Source organism: Dromiciops gliroides, chromosome 3 (genome assembly GCF_019393635.1).
Source record: "Dromiciops gliroides isolate mDroGli1 chromosome 3, mDroGli1.pri, whole genome shotgun sequence".
Classification (NCBI taxonomy): Eukaryota; Metazoa; Chordata; class Mammalia; order Microbiotheria; family Microbiotheriidae; genus Dromiciops; species Dromiciops gliroides.
Window position 1 is genome coordinate 659411081 of NC_057863.1, and position 18784 is coordinate 659429864.

General features: G+C 43.8%; 1 protein-coding gene across 1 annotated transcript; it reads right to left on the minus strand.

Moving 5' to 3' along the window:
- Positions 1-9925: 9925 nt before the first annotated feature.
- LOC122746597 (zinc finger protein 420-like) lies at positions 9926-18472 on the minus strand. Its single transcript, XM_043992345.1, is given in 4 exon segments — positions 9926-10243; positions 10245-12093; positions 17414-17509; positions 18337-18472. Coding segments are annotated over 4 exon segments (2271 nt in total). The 3' UTR covers positions 9926-10053.
- Positions 18473-18784: the final 312 nt, after the last annotated feature.

Here is an 18784-nt window from a genome sequence, read left to right on the forward strand (position 1 = left end):
TTCATAGCAGAGAAGGGGGGGGACTGGGATGGAAAAGTGACCGCTGTGGGGAGTGGGACACGTGAGGCCCTAACGATGCCCGTTTCTAAACTGAGGTTATTGTCCCTCCCTGGTCCCCTCCTGCTGTCAATCAATGTCAAGGCGCCCGTGAGCCCCCTGCTGCGTGACCTGTCGGACCAACCACCATCTGGTTCATGAAGCCTTTGCTTTTCCAAGCAGAGAGCACCCTCTCACTGACCCCAGCAAGCTGGGACTCCTGGTCAGAGTGTGCTCCCTAGAGTCCCAGTATCCCTAAGTGGACTCAGGCCTCCCAGGCTAGCCCTGCATTTGCCCACCTTTTGTTTTATACAGAGGTCATAGGGGGAGTCTCTGTGACCATCCTCTCCTCACCAGAGACTCTTCAGTGTAGAGTCCCCAGGGTTCCATGAAATGGAAGAAACAGGGGACATGGGAAGAGGAGCTGAGGCTTCTTACCTCCTAGGTCTCTCTCTCCTTGTAAAGACCCTGGTGAGAGACACATGGGGAGGGAAGAAGCAAGGTCAGGGAAGATCACAAAGGAGGACATGGAGGTGCCAGTCCTGACCCATCTCTTCATTCCTTCAGACACTAAGGGCTTTCTCTCTGTCTTTGCCTCACTCACCCACAGGGCTGGATCCATGACACAGGAATTCCAGGAAGAGAAGGCAGAAGAGGAGGAGGAGGAGGAAGGAAGGAAACACAGCTTAGGGTGACAATGTGGGTGTTTCTAGGCTCTGAGGCTGGGATGGTGGAAAGAGAGGAATCTTTAGGGGCAGGTAGGTGGCAGTATGGATAGAGCACTGGCCCTGAATTCAGAGGACCTGAGTTCAAATCCTGCCTCAGACACAACACTTACTAGCTGTGTGACCCTGGGCAAGTCACTTAACCCCAACTGCCTCACCCTCCCACCCCCCCAAAAAAAGAGATGAATCTTCATAAATCACTGAAGGGACCCTCCCCTTACCCTGAAAGGGTCCCTGCTTTTTCTCTTCTGATGCCCCCACATCAAACCCTGCTCAGAAAGGGCTTAGCCCTTGGGATTGGAGTGAGAAACCCAGAAACCAGGATAGAGATTGTGGGTCACCCAGAAGAATGGGGGAAGCCTCATGACCCAGCTCAGCCCCTTGGTCTCTACTGGCCTGGACATGAGGACAGTGTCAAAGTCCCTGGTGCCCCTTGTCCTGTGTCTCCTGGCCATAGTCAAGGCCTTGGTCTTATCTCCTTCTAGGGGCTGATGGAGGGAGGGGTTGTTGGCACTCTACGGGGGGTCCTGTGGGCTGCTTCGTCTCATCTCTGACTATAAGCGGCAGGGGGTCACTATGTTGTGTCCAGAGACTTCCCTTGGTGCCAAGCTGGTGGCTGCAGCTGTAACTGCCAGAGTGTTTGGGGGTCACATGACTCAAGAAGAAAAGGGCCCCATCTTTAGTGTTATTCATGCTTGGCAGGATTTTCTCATCTCCTTCCTTGTACAGAACAAACCTTTCACTGTGACATCTTGAGAGCCCCATCACAGGAGGGTCACATCAGACCCTGAGGCCACTTCTGGGCCAGCCCAGGCTGAGAGGGAAGGCTTGGGAAGAACATCTGGAAACCCAAATAGAGACCAGGAAATGTGAAGGCCTTTCACAGCCGAGATGAAGGAGGGGAAAGAGAGCTTGGAGGTCCCAGAAAAACTCCCTGACCATCAACTCCTGCTTTCATTGGCTCTTTGGGCATTCCTTGCCCCAAATCTCCTACCTTGGAGAGGGCTGGAATACCTAACCATGCATGGGGTAAACACCTGGGGTGCCTCATGGGGAACCCCCAGCTTAGCTCTGCTCCCAAAAAGCCCAGGCCCTTCTCCAGGCTCTGCTCAGGCCTGGGGCTCAGGAACCTCACAGGCCATGCAGCCCCCTGCTGGGAATCTGGGCATTGAAGTGGGGGGGCTTGAAACTAGAGTCACTTTCTGTCCTTGGGGCTCTGAGAAGAGTCCAGACAGGGTCTTCCTCTCATTAGGGTCTCACGCACCCCACTCCCCACACTTTTCTGTCCCAGACCTCCCCCCCTTTCTATGCTATGAAACGACCCCTTCCCTTCTCTGGCCAACCCCCTGTGAGCCCCACAGTCACAGCTGACACTTAAATCTGGACTGGGACATGGGGGTGGGGATGCCTGGAGAGAGGCACGTTTTCAGGGTCAGTTTTCCCTTCCCACAGTTGAGGCTGGGCAGCCCAGGACAGAGCTGAGGACCCAGCATGGGCTCTCCATTGGTGAGACACCAGGGTCAGGCCTGGGGAGGGAGGGACATTGGGACAAGGTCCTTCCCTGCTGATGCTGAAGGACAAGGAGAAAACCTAAGAAGGAGAAAGAAAGGTGGGCAGAGGAGGACCCCCATGCCTGCTCCAAGGGCTCTTCCTTCATATTCTGACCAAAGCAGAATGAGAGGTCCAGGGGCTTTTGCCAGAGCTGGGGCTGGGGTCAGCACGGGCTGCAGGGGAGCCATGAATAACCTGAGCTTCTCTTCCAGGACTGGTTGTCAAGTTCCCCAAGGCATCAAATTCAGGGTAGAGGCTCAAGCCTGAGGCAGCCTGGGAAATCTGGTGTGTGTGTGTGTGGGGGGGGGGCATATTCGAGAGATGCTGACAAACACCGGAGGGAATGGAGCTGGAAGGATGTTCTACTTCTATCCAGACAGTCCTGGAGAATGAGGAAGTTTATAATCTGTCTTCCTTGGGAGGGCTTCTGAAAGAAGACTGGACACCGGCTATACTGGGAGTAACTGTTTCCTAAACCAGGAAGCCCTGGGCACTCCCAGTCAGTTGGTGTCATGAGCCTATGCACATAGGTTTGCCTTTCACCTCTATCCTTGACTGACGGCCGTTCCCACATTGGACAGATTTCCTACATATGATGTATGGATAGAATTCATTCTCAATGTGGACTTCCAATGACCCATTCACCCTAACTCTAGGCTTCTCTGAAAATTTTTGACTCTACCCTCATTTCAATGGGATGTTTCTGGTTGGATTCCAGGATTGTTTCTATCATCGTAGACAGAAATTCACAACTCTCTCCTCATCTGGTCACATTAACTAAAACTTTCTTTCTTTTTTTTTTAGTGAGGCAATTGGGGTTAAGTGACTTGCCCAGGGTCACACAGCTAGTGTCAAGTGTCTGAGACTGGATTTGAACTCAGGTCCTCCTGACTCCGGAGCCAGTGCTCTATCCACTGCACCACCTAGCTGCCCCTAACTAAAACTTTCAATACCCTGAACCCAGAGATGTCTCCATGCCCTTAGGGCTCAGGAGCATGCATGGGACATAGTGAAATGCTAAGGTTTCTCCCACCTCCTAGTCTTGGGATATTTATCTTCAAGAGTGACTCTCTGTGCTGCTCACCTCTGGAAGGCTGAGCCAAATCAGGGCCCACAGCTTCTCCAGGACTCACAGATGTCAGAGGGTCAGAATCAGCTTTCCCAGTCAGGAATGATCATGGCTCCCCAGGAGCCTAGCCAACACGGACAGACACCCTTGTGACCCTATCTCACAGAAGTTTGAGAGGTGAGAGAAAAGCCTATATTTGGACTCTTCTCAGAGCCCTAAAGGCAGAGAGTGAGTCCAGTTTCAGGCCAACAGCTTTGTGCGGGGGGAGGGGGGGGGACCTTAAGCTGGAGCATGACCTGAAGTAGGGTGTGGGTTTCTGGGTTTTGTGGGAGTCGGGCTGGGCTGGGAGTTCACCTTGAGGTGCCCGAGGTGATTCTCACGTGACTTGGAGCTTAAGCCCTGACTTGAGTTTTGTTTTGAAAAGTTATATTTACACAAGCACTGTTTAGTGGCAAATGGGGACATTCTTACTCCAGCACAGGCTTGGGTTCTAAAGCCATAATCTGATTGGTCAAACTCCAAGACAGGCTTTCTCTCTTAAAGAGTTATATACATTAACACAGCATTGTTTTAAGGAGTAACTGACACTCTTGCCCAGAATAGGTTAAGGCCTGGTATTGTTGTTTGTAAAATCTGATTGGTTAACTGGTACCACCGGATGGGTTCTTAGGCTGTTACTGTTATTCTGTATAAATAACAACTGTAATATCTGTAATAGAAATGTAAATGAGGGGTATCAGAAGGCCTTATTGTGATTGGTCTGAGGGGACCCCTTGAGGGGTATAAATAGAGGTGAGGGACCTCACTTCAGTGCACTCTCTGGCACATTCAGAAGAGTGCCCATCTTCATGAAGATGAACAAAGCCTTCACTCACCAACTGCTGCCTGCTTGGAGTTTTTGAACAGTGACCTGTTAGCAACATGGGGGCTGCCAACACTAGAGCTGAGCAACACGAAGAGTGGGTAGCTGCGATTCTAACAAGAGGTCACTGCTCTGTCCCCTTTTCCTCCCTGACCACCCTTGCACAGACATGTGTCCTTTGTCCCAGAAGCTACCCAGCCCACTTCTTCTAAGACTACTTTACTCTAAGGCATGTTTTTACTCTCTGGTTCAGCTGTAGGGCTGCCCACAATCCAGCTGCACTGACCTGTCAGAATCTAATTGACATATCAACAGGTGTCTTCTGGACCTGCCTCTCCACCTGTCCTGCTGGTGTCAAATGCCCTTCTGTCACGGTTTCAGAGATGATCTCTGCTCTGGGGAAGAGCTGATGGATCCATTCCCATGGGAGTGTGTGTATGTTTGGGAGAGGGGTGTAGAGGCAGAAAAGTCAGTCTCCACTTGGAACTCTCAGCTAGCAGGTGGGGAGGATGGACTGGGGAAGACTATGGGGCATTTCAAAAGGCTTTCAAATAGAAAAGTCCTATTCTTGTGTCAATGAAGGCCTCTGATCTTCTGTTCTCAGACTCCATCCAAAAGGATTAGAGTGTGGGAAATCTCACAGGAACTGCCCTGGCCACCCTGGTCCTTTTAAGCCCAGGGATCATGCTGGGTGAGGCCTAAACCAGTTGGAGAAAGATGTGAGAAAATAATTAGTAATGTTGAATTTTTGGATAAAGCACCAGCCCTGCATTCAGGAGGACCCGAGTTCAAATCCTGCCTCAGACACTTGACACTTACTAGCTCTGTGACATTGGGCAAGTCACTCAACCCTCATTGCCCTGCAAAAAAAAAAAAATTAATGAATTTCTAGGAAAAACTCAGACATGTTAGTGGTAGCTGTTCTCTCCCCCTTCCAGGAAACCAACTTGGGATGAGCCTTCAGCTTAACTAAAGGAATGCAGAGTGAGCCTTCTGATTGTCTAGGGGAGAAACACACCTACCAGATTGGAATTGGATCTTTAGGACCCCCACCCCAGGTCAAGTCAATCAATGGATCTGAATGATGCTAACCAATTATCTTAGTTAGATGTGTGGTGACCTGCCTCTAAAAAAAGGGGATAAAAATCCTTGGGGACAGGAAACTGTCTGTCTTTATCTCCAGTCTCTTTTTTCCTGGGACTCTCTTGAACTCACCACATACCGTCTCCTCTCCCTCTTGGCCAAAATGTACTGGGTATATAATTGTTTTAGGCCTGTAACCCTGTGACTAGTGAAAACGTTTGGGAAATGCTATGTGCTCAGTACTTTATTGATATGTGATATTAATTAATAAATGCTTATTGCCATAGCTGCAATAGCTGTTAATTTATAAGGAGCAATATCTTAGAAACCCCAGCCTAGTTCCCCAATAATATAGACAGAAACAGTGTTTCTCACAGTATTTTAACTAACAAAAGGAGTTTGGGTTGAGCTCCCTAAAGGGACCCAAAAAGAACCAATTTTTTTCTATTCAGTTCTGGTCTTTTCATCAGGTAACCTTGAAATTCCCCTATTTCATTGAATGTCCAACTTTTCCCCTGAAAGAGAATGATTGCTCGGTAATAGATTCTTGGTTGCAATCCAAGCTTGTTGGCCTTTGGGAATATCATATTCCAAACCTTGTGATTTTTTAATGTTGAAGCTGCCAAGTCCTGTGCAATCCTGACTGTGGTTCCATGACATTGATATTGCTTCTTTATGGCTGCTTGGAGTATTTTCTCCTTCACCTGGTAATTCTGGAATTTGGCTACAATATTAATTGGAGTTTTCCTTTTGGGGTTCTTTTCAGGAGGTTATCAGTGGATTCTTTCAATGACAATTTTATCCACTGATTCTATAATATCAGGGCAGTTCTCCTTGATAATTTCCTGGAACATGGTGTCTAGACTGTTTTTCTAATCATGGCTTTTCACATTTTCTCTCCTGAATCCATTTTTCAGGTCAGTTGTCTTTCTAATGAGATATTTCATATTTTCTTCTATTTTTTCATTCTTTTGATTCTGTTTCACTGATTCCTGGTCTCATGGAGTCATTAGCTTCCAACTGTCCAATTAGAATTTTTAAGGCATTGTTTTCTTCAGTGTGATTATGTACCCCCTTTTCCATTTGGCCAAATGAATTTTTTTAAGGATTTGTTTTCTTCAGTCAATCTTTGTGCTTTTTTTTTTTTACAAGCTGCTGATTCTTTTTTCATATTTTTCTTGTGCTGCTTTCATTTCTCTCCCCATTTTGTCTTTTACCTCTCTCAATTGATTTTTAAATTCTTTTGGAGTTCTTCCAAAGTCAGCTTTTTGATCTTGGGACCAATTCGTTTTCCCTCTTGAGGCTTCACATGTAGGCAATTTGAGAGTATTATCCTCATCTGTGTTTGTGTTTAGCTCTTCCCTGAGGACACAGAAGCTCTCAGTGGTAAGGTATCTCTTTTGTTTCTTACTCATATTGCAGCTTATTTTTTTAAAAGTCTGCTCCTGGGGCATCAGGGTCACTGTTTCAATCTTCTTGTGCTGGGAGATAGTGGTTGTGTCACTGGATTTCTACTCTGAGGCCTCTATGGCTTTTGGATTTCTAACCACCCTGGGCTTGCTCCCTGTGCTTGCTCCCAGCTTGCTGGGATGGCCAGGCCTGGTTGAACTTGTCCTGTGGGTGGCCTTCAAGCTGGGAGCCTGCCCTGCTTGTGCTGGTGCTGGTGGATCTCACCACTGGCCTGCTGTGCCACCAGGTTGCTGAGCTAGGATCAAAGGCTTCAGTTGCTTGGCTGTGGCCTGTTGCTGCCTGCTGACTTGCCCAGATCCCCTCCACTCTGTGCTGTGCTGAGGTATGCTGAGCTCCCTTTTTACCTGAGACCAACCTTTCCTGACGTCTTCTAAATTATCTCAGGCTGGAAGATTGTGTCTCTGTCTTGAACATTCTGTAGTTTCAGAATTCGTTTAGAGGCTTGATTTAATGTTCTTTTTGAGGGAAACAAAGGAAAGCTCAGGCAACTTGCTGGCTTCCCTCTGCCAACTTGGCTTTGGTCCCCATCCCCACATGCTGGCTTTCTTAATAGCACCTGAAATGTCTACATAGCTCTTACAGATCCTGGGCAAGTCACTTAACCCCAATTGCCCCACACAAAAAAGGAATAATTGTGTCAGGAGCTCTGAGAACTTAATTCCTTTCCTCCACCATCTTGTCTCTGGTCCCCGACCCCCCCCCATCCCCCATGACCTTTCTGTTTCTCAGCCAGTACCAGATTGTGTTGATAATTGCCAGTATACAATACAGTTTGAGATTTGGTACTGCTAGACCACCTTCTTTCATATTTTTTTCTCATTGATTCCTGTGACATCTTTGAAGTTTTGTTTTTCCAGGTGAACTTATCAACTTGCTCAGGGATATTGGGTCCCAGTCAGGGTCTTCTCAAGGCCATCCAATAGCAACTTTTCCTGATTTTTCTAAGGAGTTTGCTTCAGCTATTATATCAACTCTTTCCCCTGGGGATAATATTGTTTCTATTATATCAGTAGCATCATTCCAAGGGGGCTGATATCCTCTAAAAATTGCCCTAAACTGGCTGATAACTGCTGTGGGATCCTCATCAAATTTAGGCATATTTTGTTTGCATGAAATCAAATCATTGGGCGCAAAAGGTGTGTATTGTCTGAGCTTATGTATAGCACCTTTTTGACCATGGGTGAGTATCTCTTGAAGGGGAAAAATTTTGATCTTCTCTGTCTCTTCTACAGATGAATAATTTCTTTACTTATTTGTTTGATTGGCTTGGAGGAAATGGAGAGGGAATAGGAGTTGGGTCTATTGGAATTTCAGTCTGAGAGGCCTTGCATTCAATCTCAGGCTTGGGTTGAGTTGGGCCCTTTATTGTTTCAGTATAAGAAACAGACTCAGATTTAAACATTCTCCTTGTCCTATATGCCACAATCCCTGCTTAGTCTGGCCCAGATTTTCCAATAAGTTGAATGTTCAGGTAGACATTGGCATAGGATTCTTTGCAAATGTCTCAATGTTTGGGAAATACATGACCCATGTTTGGAACATTCTTCCTGTAATGCCTCATGCCACATAAAACACAGTTCAATGAGCTTTCCTCTGGTCATGTTTGTTTTTGTTATAAATTTTCCCTTATCCCAATCCATGAGTAGCATTCTTAATGGAGAATTCTAGGGAATAATACTCATTCTAATCTCCTCCATGACATGCAGAACTTTCCATACCACATAACAAAACTTGGCATATAATATAATGGATATAATGTTGAACTTGGCCTTGGCATTTGTTAAATTATTATAGATTTTTTACTTTCTCATAATGGCATGAAGATAATTAGGCCAATGGTGCAAAAAGTGATGAAACAAAGATAAAAAAAATCTTTTTTTAATTAATATCATAATTGTCTTCTCAATTTACTCTACACAGAGGGATTTAATTACAGTAACTACATTTTGAAGAAAAAAGATAATTCAATTTTTGTTTTTATTATGAATCTAAAAAATTATGAATTTCTTTAGACACATTTTTGAGGACACTTATTGTTTGATTTGGTTATTGCCCAAGACATTTAAAGCTGTGTTAAGATAATTTTATAGGAAATTTTCCAGCTGAGGAGACTTTCTAGCTGATCATCAGTATCTGAAACTTTTTTTTTTTACAACTACATCTAAGAGCATGCCCAGGATCCAGAGCTGTATACCCAAAGGATATTCCAAGAATCATCTGAGAAAAGACTTCCAAAGACTTAAATGGAAAGCTTCCTGTTTTCCTTCTTCCACTGCATACACTATTAGTAATGTCCACCTACTAAAGGGGAGTACATCATTCAGTTTCTTTTCTCTCTTTTCATTCCCCTTACATGGTTCATCATAAGTATCTGTAAAGTGATTGTTTCTTAATGAAGCACGGGGTGGGGCATGAGAATATTATTACCAGGGGTGCCCTGCTGAGAAAGCATGGGTTAACCTTTTTAAGGTTCAGTATCCAGAAGTTACCTCACATCAATGTGAGAACACTCTCAACCACTCACCTTGAAGCAGTGTGGAAGGCAGTTGGTTTGGTCAGTTGGTGGTTGGAACCTTGTGGGAGGTTGGTAGAAGAACCAGGTAGGGGTGTGAACTCTGATCTCTCCTCTAGGGTAGACAGGTTTTCCTATTTTCCCTATTATATAAGACAAACTTCATCTCTCTTCACTAACCTTCAATATATTTTAATAAATGTTAAATACCTAAACTGTTAAACTGTTGTCCTAGTTAGCTTTCCCCAAACTGGGGACAGGTGACCACACACATATAGTTTTACCTGTTACATCCTGTTTTGATGATCTCTTTGATAAGGAACTAGTAGTTGTATTACTGGGTCAAAGCGTATGCACAGTCCCATAGCCTTTTGGGCAAAGAAAAAATAAAGTTTTAAAATGAACTTTAAAATAGTTTTTACATGTAATTGTGGGGAAAATAAAATTCTAAATAAATGACAAAAAAGTAAAATGAATTCCTTAAATTTGAACAAGCTCTGAATGACAACTGAATGCATTTTCTAATTCATAACAGTGATAAGATTTCTATAAAATGTGAATATTGCTTGAAGGTTTTAGTATATATATATATATATATATATATATAATATTTCTCAGATTTCTCCAGTGTGGATACTCTGATGTACAACAACATTGGAGCTCACTGTGAAAGACTTTCCACACTGATTACATTCATAATGTTTCTCTCCATTGTGGATTTTTTGATGCTTAGCAACATGGGAGCTCACTGTGAAAGCCTTTCCACACTGATTACATTCATAAGGTTTCTCTCCATTGTGGATTCTCTGATGTGCAGCAAGACTGGAACTCTCTGTGAAAGCCTTCCACACTGATTATTTTTATAAGGTTTCTCTCCAGTGTGGATTCTCTGATGCTGAGCAAGACTGGAGCTCTGTGTGAAAGCCTTTCCACAGATTACATTCATAAGGTTTCTCTCCAGTGTGGATTCTATTATGTTCAGAAAGATTGTATCTCTGTGTGAAAGTCTTTCCACACTGATTACATTCATAAGGCTTCTGTCCAGTGTGGATTTTCTGATGCTTAGCAAGACTGGAGCTCCGTGTGAAAGTCTTTCCACACTGATTACATTCATAAGGTTTCTCTCCAGTGTGGATTCTCTGATGCTGAGCAAGACTGGAGTTCTGTGTGAAAGCCTTTCCACACTGATTACATTCATAAGGTTTCTCTCCAGTGTGGATTCTGTGATGCTTAGCAAGACCGGAGATCCGTGTGAAAGCCTTTCCACACTGATTACATTCATAAGGTTTCTCTCCAGTGTGGATTCTGTGATGTGCAGCAAGACTGGAGATCCGTGTGAAAGCCTTTCCACACTGATGACATTCATAAGGTTTCTCTCCAGTGTGGATTCTCTGATGTGCAGCAAGATTGGTTCTCTCTTTGAAAGCCTTTCCACACTGATTGCATTTATAAGGTTTCTCTCCAGTGTGGATTCTGTGATGTGCAGCAAGACTGGAGATCCGTGTGAAAGCCTTTCCACACTGATGACATTCATAAGGTTTCTCTCCAGTGTGGATTCTCTGATGCTTAGCAAGACTGGAGATCCGTGTGAAAGCCTTTCCACATTGATTACATTCAAAAGGGTTCTCTCTAGTGTGAATTCTCTGATGCTTAGCAAGATTGGAGCTCACTTTGAAAGCCTTTCCACACTGATGACATTCATAAGGTTTCTCTCCAGTGTGGATTCTCTGATGCTGAGCAAGACTGGAGTTCTGTGTGAAAGCCTTTCCACACTGATTACATTCATAAGGTTTCTCTCCAGTGTGGATTCTCTGATGTGCAGCAAGACTGAAGATCCGTGTGAAAGCCTTTCCACACTGATTACATTCATAAGGTTTCTCTCCAGTGTGGATTCTGTGATGTGCAGCAAGACTGGAGATCCGTGTGAAAGCCTTTCCACACTGATGACATTCATAAGGTTTCTCTCCAGTGTGGATTCTCTGATGCTTAGCAAGATTGGTTCTCTCTTTGAAAGCCTTTCCACACTGATTGCATTTATAAGGTTTCTCTCCAGTGTGGATTCTGTGATGTGCAGCAAGACTGGAGATCCGTGTGAAAGCCTTTCCACAATGATGACATTCATAAGGTTTCTCTCCAGTGTGGATTCTCTTATGCTTAGTAAGACTGGAGTTCTGTGTGAAAGCCTTTCCACATTGATTACATTCAAAAGGGTTCTCTCCAGTGTGGATTATCTGATGTGCATCAAGATTCGAGCTCATTGTGAAAGCTTTTCCACACTGATTACATTCATAAGGTTTCTCTCTAGTATGGATTCTCTCATGCTTAGCTAGACCTGAACTCTCTGAGAAAGTCTTTCCACATTGATAACATTCATAACCTTTCTCTCCAGTGTGGATTTTCTGATGCTTAGCAAGACTGGAGCTCAGTGTGAAAGTCTTTCCACAATGATCACATTCATAAGGTTTCTCTTCAGTGTGGATTCTCTGATGCTGAGCAAGCCTGGAACTCTCTGTGAATGTCTTTCCACACTGATTATGTTCATAAGGGTTATCTCCAGTATGGATTCTCTGATGTACTACAAGAGGGTCTTCTCCTGTGAAAGTCATTCCACACTGATTACATTTATAAAACTTTTTTCCATTGTGAAAGTTCTGATGCCTAATAAGATCTGAGTTCCAACCAATGGCCTTTGCACCATCACTCTCAAATCTATGCGGGCAAAATTCTCCCACAGAAATGTTCAACTTTGTAGCTATCTTCTTCACAACCAAACTGGTCTCTCCACCTAAAGAAAACAATTATGTATTAACAGAAATATACATACACCTAAAAATATGTTCTTTTGTCATGTGGGATAATGTAAAGTTATTCATATTCTATTTCCCCAGCCAAAAGAAATAATTTTTCATTTACAATAGGCAGAATGAATCTTTGGAAAAACCTGCAAGATGGCTTCTTTTATTTTTGAAAAAGTAAGGTTGTTTTTTTTTCCAATTACATGTAAAGGTACCTTTCAAAATTTATTTACCATACAAGTTTGAGTTTCAATTTTTTCCCCTCCCTGTTTCCAATATGGTAAGCAATCTAATATAGCTTATACATGTGCAATGATGTATATACATTTCCACATTGTTCATGTTGTTAAAGAAAAAACAGGTCAAAAGGGAAAAAGCACTGAGTGACAATTTCAAAGTTGCAGTGTTAGACAAAGAAAGGGAAAAGAAAATAGGCTTATTGAGAGAGGGATACTTTCTTACAATAAAACTGGTCTCAGTTCTAGGACCCAAAGACCACAAGCCTCAGGATTCAGGAATATTTAGACAACATGACTCCTCCCACTATTTATCATAACCCAAGTGGTTCACATACAATAAGTATGGAATACTTACAGGGGGAAAGAAAGCATCAGATACTAGCATAGGCACTTGCAATTCTGCATATTGTTTTAAAGTAACACTGTTACTAAGTAACAGGCTCATAACATATGAAACCAGATACTGGATTGCTTCTTTGCCATCTTGGAGGTGTCCTCTCTGGACTATATTTTTCTGACTTTTTTCTCAGCTATCAAGACATTCCACCATATTAGTTAAGCTTGGCTTTCAAACTTCTCTTCAGCTCTCATTGTTCCATTACACCTCAGAGGGTACTAATTTATGTATTTGATCTTTAAGCTGATTGGTGGCTATACCTCACCACAATTGGAAGTCAGGTAGTTATGCCTTTGGTTAAGCTTGTTGAGTAGGCAAGTTAGCCTTTCCCTTAGCTCCTTTCAATATCTATCTTAGTTACTTCATTATCATTTTCTTAACCTACTAAAGAATATCTAAATCATTTAAATCACAGTTTGTAGTCTATAAACTGATTACTACTACTGTTAAATCATGTACATTTAAGGGGTGGGGAAAATCTCACTCACACCATGAGAAACAAAAAACAGAAAAAATGTGAAAATAGCACGCCTCAATGTTCTTTTAGACTCCAACATTTTTTCTCTGGATATGGATAGCATTTTCCATCATGAGTCCTTTGGAATTGTCTTGGATCACTGTATTAGTGAGAAGATCTTGTACTCCAGTTCTTAGCCATTACCAGACAATTTTGAGGACTGCTACATTATAATATAATTTTAGTTTGGGTATGGCTAGGCCACCTTCCTTTGCATTTATTTATTAGTTCCCTTTGTAATGATTGGAATGATGCCACCTACTGTAGACTTGCTGTGGGAAAGCTCCGCCATGAGGAAAATGCCTCAGAGGCATTGTGGCTTTTCCTTGGCGTCAGGAAATGACATTTACTCATGGGTGCTGTCTATCAAGGCTACCAGCCAATCAACTTGAGGAGCCTCCCATTTTGTGGGAAGAGACAGGAAGGAGGAGAGGGAGCCTGCGCGGAGAGCTCTCACGCTTTTGGGTTCCTGACTTGGTGGTGGTGGCGGCAGAGGACTTCACAGGAAATTTGAGGAAAGATAGGAATGCCAGGCTGTTGGAATTCTGTTCTCAATCTTTTTCTTTCTATTTTCCAATAAACCCTTAAAACCCTAAACTAAAACCTAAACTCGTTTTATCAGTGATTTTAGTCAGTTTCCCCCAAAACTGGGGGAACAGATTAGAATCCACATTTAGAATCTTAAATTACACACCTTCATATTCTTGTCCTTTTGTTCTTCCAGATAAAATTTTCATTTATTCTATCTCTACACAACAATTATTTTTGGTAATTTTTGTACATCCTTCATTCTTGAAGAGGACCAAGATATTGGGGAGGTGATGTCATGACTCCCAATGAACTGGATTTGAGTGAGGAAAGACTGTGCCAAGGCACCAACCTCACTCTCTCCTCCAGACCAATCAGGGTTCAGTGGCTCGATGTTCATCGGGACCACTGGAGATGACCCCAAAGGCAGTGAGTGACCTTTGCCTTTTCAAGTAAGGTCTTTCTCAGGGCTCAGTTTGTCTGAGGCAATGCCCATTCAGAGATTAAGGGAAGGTCGTTCTTTGTCCTTCATTCTAAAAGAAGACCATGACATCAGGGTCATCTCATGGCTCCAGTGGCAAGATATAGATCAGCAGCACTGGAGATGGCTCAGGATATTTAAGGCAATAGGAGTTGAGTGACTTGCCCCATGACATAACTTAATCAAAAAAATAGATAAAGAGCCAAGACTGGGGAATGAAACCAGAAAGCTGCCTGAGCTCCCCCAAATTTTCCTCAGAAACAACATTTAAAATATTCCTCTCAACATATTCTGAAGCTGTAAAACCTGCAAAAAAAAATGGAGTAAAACAATCTTTTGACTTAAGATATCCTGGCAGATCTTCAGGAAAGGTCTGGGTCAGCAGGGTCAAAGGGGAGGACAAGTCAGCTGAGAGGGTGTCTGGGCCAGCCACCAAAGGGCTATTACCCTGAGCACAGATCAGCAGCTGAGGGCCCCCAGTCCAAGCTCAGCAAGGTAGTAGCACAACAGGCCAGTTGTGAGACCCCTGGCTTCAATTCAGAAGGTAATGTGCCAGCTGGGGTCTCTGTTACCCAACAGGACCAACTGGGCTGGGCTACTCCAGTGCAGTGAGGAAGCTGCAAGGAGCTGAGGCCTCAGAGCAAAAAGCTAATGACTGGGCCCCTGGCCCCCAGAAAAAGAAGCTTGGGACAGAGCATGCTGTACCCCAGGAGCAGAATTCAACCTTAAAAGGCAAAAAAGAGGATAAAATATGAATATGAAATAGAAAAGAACCATCACCATTGAAAATTACCATGGTGACAGGGAGGATTAAACCATAAACTCAGGAGCACAACAATGATAAAAAACCTACGGGGGATGTTTTTTTTTTTTTTTTTTTTTTTTGTGGGGCAGTGAAGGTTAAGTGACTTGCCCAGGGTCACACAGCTAGTAAGTGTCAAGTGTCTGAGGCCGAAAGTGTCTGATGTCGGATTTGAACTCAGGTCCTCCTGAATCCAGGGCTGGTGCTTTATCCACTGTGCCCCCAGGTGATGTCTTAAAGGGTAAGAATTGGTTTCAATATCAAGAAACCCTCTTGGAAGAAATGAAAGTTCTGAAAGAGAAAGTCAATAATATGCAAAAAGAAAATAATGCCTTAGAAAATTCAACTGGACAAATGGAAAAGAAGAGGCAAAAGCTCACTAGGGAAACTAATTCCCTAAGAATCAGAATTAGACACAGGAAAGCTAATGACTCAATGAGACAAGAGGAAGTAGTAAAGAAAAATGAAAAGAATATAAAAGTAGAAGAAAACATGAAATTTCTTTTCAGAAAAACAACGAACCTGAAAAATATATCCAGGAGGAACAACTTAAGAATAATTAGACTGAGGGGCAGCTGGTGGTACAGTGGTAGAGCACCGGCCCTGGAGTCAGGAGGACCCGAGTTCAAATTGTAAAGAATTAATTGTTATTTTGAGGTTTTTATGCCTCAGCGCGCACTGGCCTGGGGCTACTCGCATCATCACCACTCGCAGATGCCTACATGGGCCTGGCAAAATTATAACGATTGGAAGCCTAGTGAGGGCAGTCATGTGACTGTCAGAGTGGCCAGACAATTGGTTCAGGGCTGTGTGGGGTTTCAGGAAACGGGGAGAAGTTGCCCTTCTAGCTGGAAGCTGGACAGCGACAGGAGCTCTGCTGTGCATGCTCAGCTGATTCCTGGGCGGTGGTATTTCTTCAAGTTGTATAATTTCCCTTTCTCCATTTTATGTCCTTTCCCTGGATCCTACTGATCCTGTTTGTGTTTTTTTTTTTTAAGTTTGTTCTTGTTAAAATAAATCCTGTTCTGTTTTGAGGGAGGGTGCCGGTCTCCTTCCTTGCCCCAATATTGCGGGGAGCCGCTTAGCTAACACTCCCCAGTTAAAAATCGGTCCCCACAAAATCCAGCCTCCAACAGTTAACACTTACTAGCTGTGTGACCCTGGGCAAGTCACTTAACCACAATTGCCTCACACAAAAAAAGAATAGTTAGACTACCTGAGGAACTTGACTAAAAAATAAAAAAGCCTAGGCAGCATATTTTGACATTATTAAGGAGAACTGCATTGGGTTGGAAGATCCTTGTTTACATGCTGTGTTCCCCATTAGACTGAACTCCTTGAGAGCAAGGCTTATCTTTTGCCATTCTTTGTGTTCCCAGTGTTTAGCAGTGTCTGGGACATAGTAGGTGCTTACTAAATGTTTATTGACTGGAATAAAGACTAGGAAACAATTCAGAATGGATACTCTCAGCCCATTTGAGTCGCTTTCAGTAGAGTTTCATGCCCCAAAGTTCAAAATGATGACTTCTTATACCATCAAAATTTTATAACTACAAGATGTGAGAAATTAATGGGGTTATAGGGGACCCAGAGAGCCTTGCCTGCCCTTTCTTAAGGCCAGCCCAGAGTCAGGAGAATTTCAGAGGAAATGTAGTTGTACCTTGGGCTGTGAATACAGACAACAGAAGTTAAATCCACACCTACCTGAAAAGCCTTGCCCCCCAGAGGGTCTGTCCTCTGGGCTCTGACATCAGCACATACTGCTCCAGACCACCCTCAAGTACAGTGAACCAATAGATTTGAATGATGCTAGCCAATTAGCTTGAAGCAGGGTGTAAGGGCCACCACTCCTCCTGAACTCAAGGAGCTGACTCCCATGGACTCTCTTTCTTGGCCTTGGGACTCTGAACGAGCAGCCACATGGCTCACTATCAGTCTCCCCTCTGAACTTTTGGGGCCATATGCTCTATCTTTACTAATATTTAATATGCTTTAATAAATACTTAATGCCCAAAACTGGTGCTATAGGCTTTAATTTCTAAGTAGCAATACATTAGAAACCCCACTTAAGTTTCCCTACAACTTGGGACAGAAACAGGTCACTCCCATATAATTTTAAATACCACAAAGGAAACTGAAAAGTCAAGGAGTTTGACTTGCTCCCCTGTATAAGGAAATTGGGGCTGTAAGATTCAGTCACTTGCACAGGATCCCAATGCTGAAATGTGTCTAAAAATCAATTGCAAGTAAGACCTTCCTGCCCACAAGTCTAGCATTCCCTTGACCACAACACTTAGGAGACCTCTTGTCATAAGAGCCCTCATACACCTGATTTATGTCACTCACCTGGACAGGAGTCCCTCAGACCTTTGTGCTCTACCATCCCTGGTGATTCTCCTTCCTGGAAAGGATAGCGCAAATCTTCTCTAGAAACTGGAAGTCCTAGGAATATAGGAAGAGGAAGGGAGGAGAATAGAGAAATGTACACTTTAGTCCTCTTTAGGGAAAGAAGACATGCAAGCAAAGAGGACAGGATGGTTCCCAGGATGTCTCAAGGACAGTTCCCGAGGTATTGATTGCTGGGAACTTTGGAGGCAGCCCGAGATCACACAGGCCATTTGGCATCAGAAAACTTCCCCTTTATTCACCTCTTTCCTAGAAGGATGGGAACACTGCCTAGCTTCAATCATCTAGAAATTGGAGGCTGGGGCAGCTAGGTGGTGCAGTGGAAAAAGCACTGGCCCTGGATTCAGAAGGACCTGAGTTCAGTTCCAGCCTTAGACAGTTGACACTTACTAGTTGTGTGACCCTGGGAAAGTCACTTAACCCTCATTGCCCTGTCCAAAAAAAAAAAAAAAAGAAAGAAAAGAAATTAGAGGCTGTGGTAGTGCAGTGGTAACAGCCCAGGGCCTAGAGTCACTAAGACCATTTCAAACCAGTGTCAGACACATGGGAGATGTGTCCCCCTGGACAAGTTGTGTAACCTGTTTGCCTGTTACCTCACCTATGAAATGGGGATGATAATACTACCAAACTCATAGGGATGTTGTGAAGATCAAATGATAATAACTTTAATACACTTTGCCCAGTGCTAGATATAAAGCAGGTATGTATGAATGCTTATTCCATTCCCTTCCTTTCCCAACATCTGGACTGGAATTTGAGGGAACAAAGCAAGAAGAATCAGGATAAACTTGCTAGGCCTGGCAGGATGGGGAGCAGGGAGCTACCATGTTAGTAGCTCAGTCACCAGAGGCAAAGGTCCTTACCCACAGAGAGCAGGGTCTGGACATTCTCCAGCATGACCTCCTTGTACAGCTCTCTCTGAGAATGATCCAAGAGGCGCCACTCCTCCTGGGTGAAATCCACAGCCACATCCTTGTATGTCACCAACTCCTGAGCCATCAAAAATCACATGATTTAGAGCTGAAAAGGACCGCAGAATTCTCTGCATGTTGCGCTAATCAGGCCAAGGTAGAGTAAGCAGATGATTTTTAAGGCATCTATTCTATCCCATTCCTCATCCCAAGAGGGGACCAATGCATAAGAATCTGGCCAGCAATGCTAAGATAGCCAGGGGGCTGCCATGTGCCCCTGCTGCTTTCAGGGAGAAGGCCTGGGGCCTAGGCCACTTGTATGCAGGGTAGTATCTATACCTGCCAGTGAATCTCCATCTGCTGCTACATCACGTGCCTGTCATCACAGGACATTAAGAGA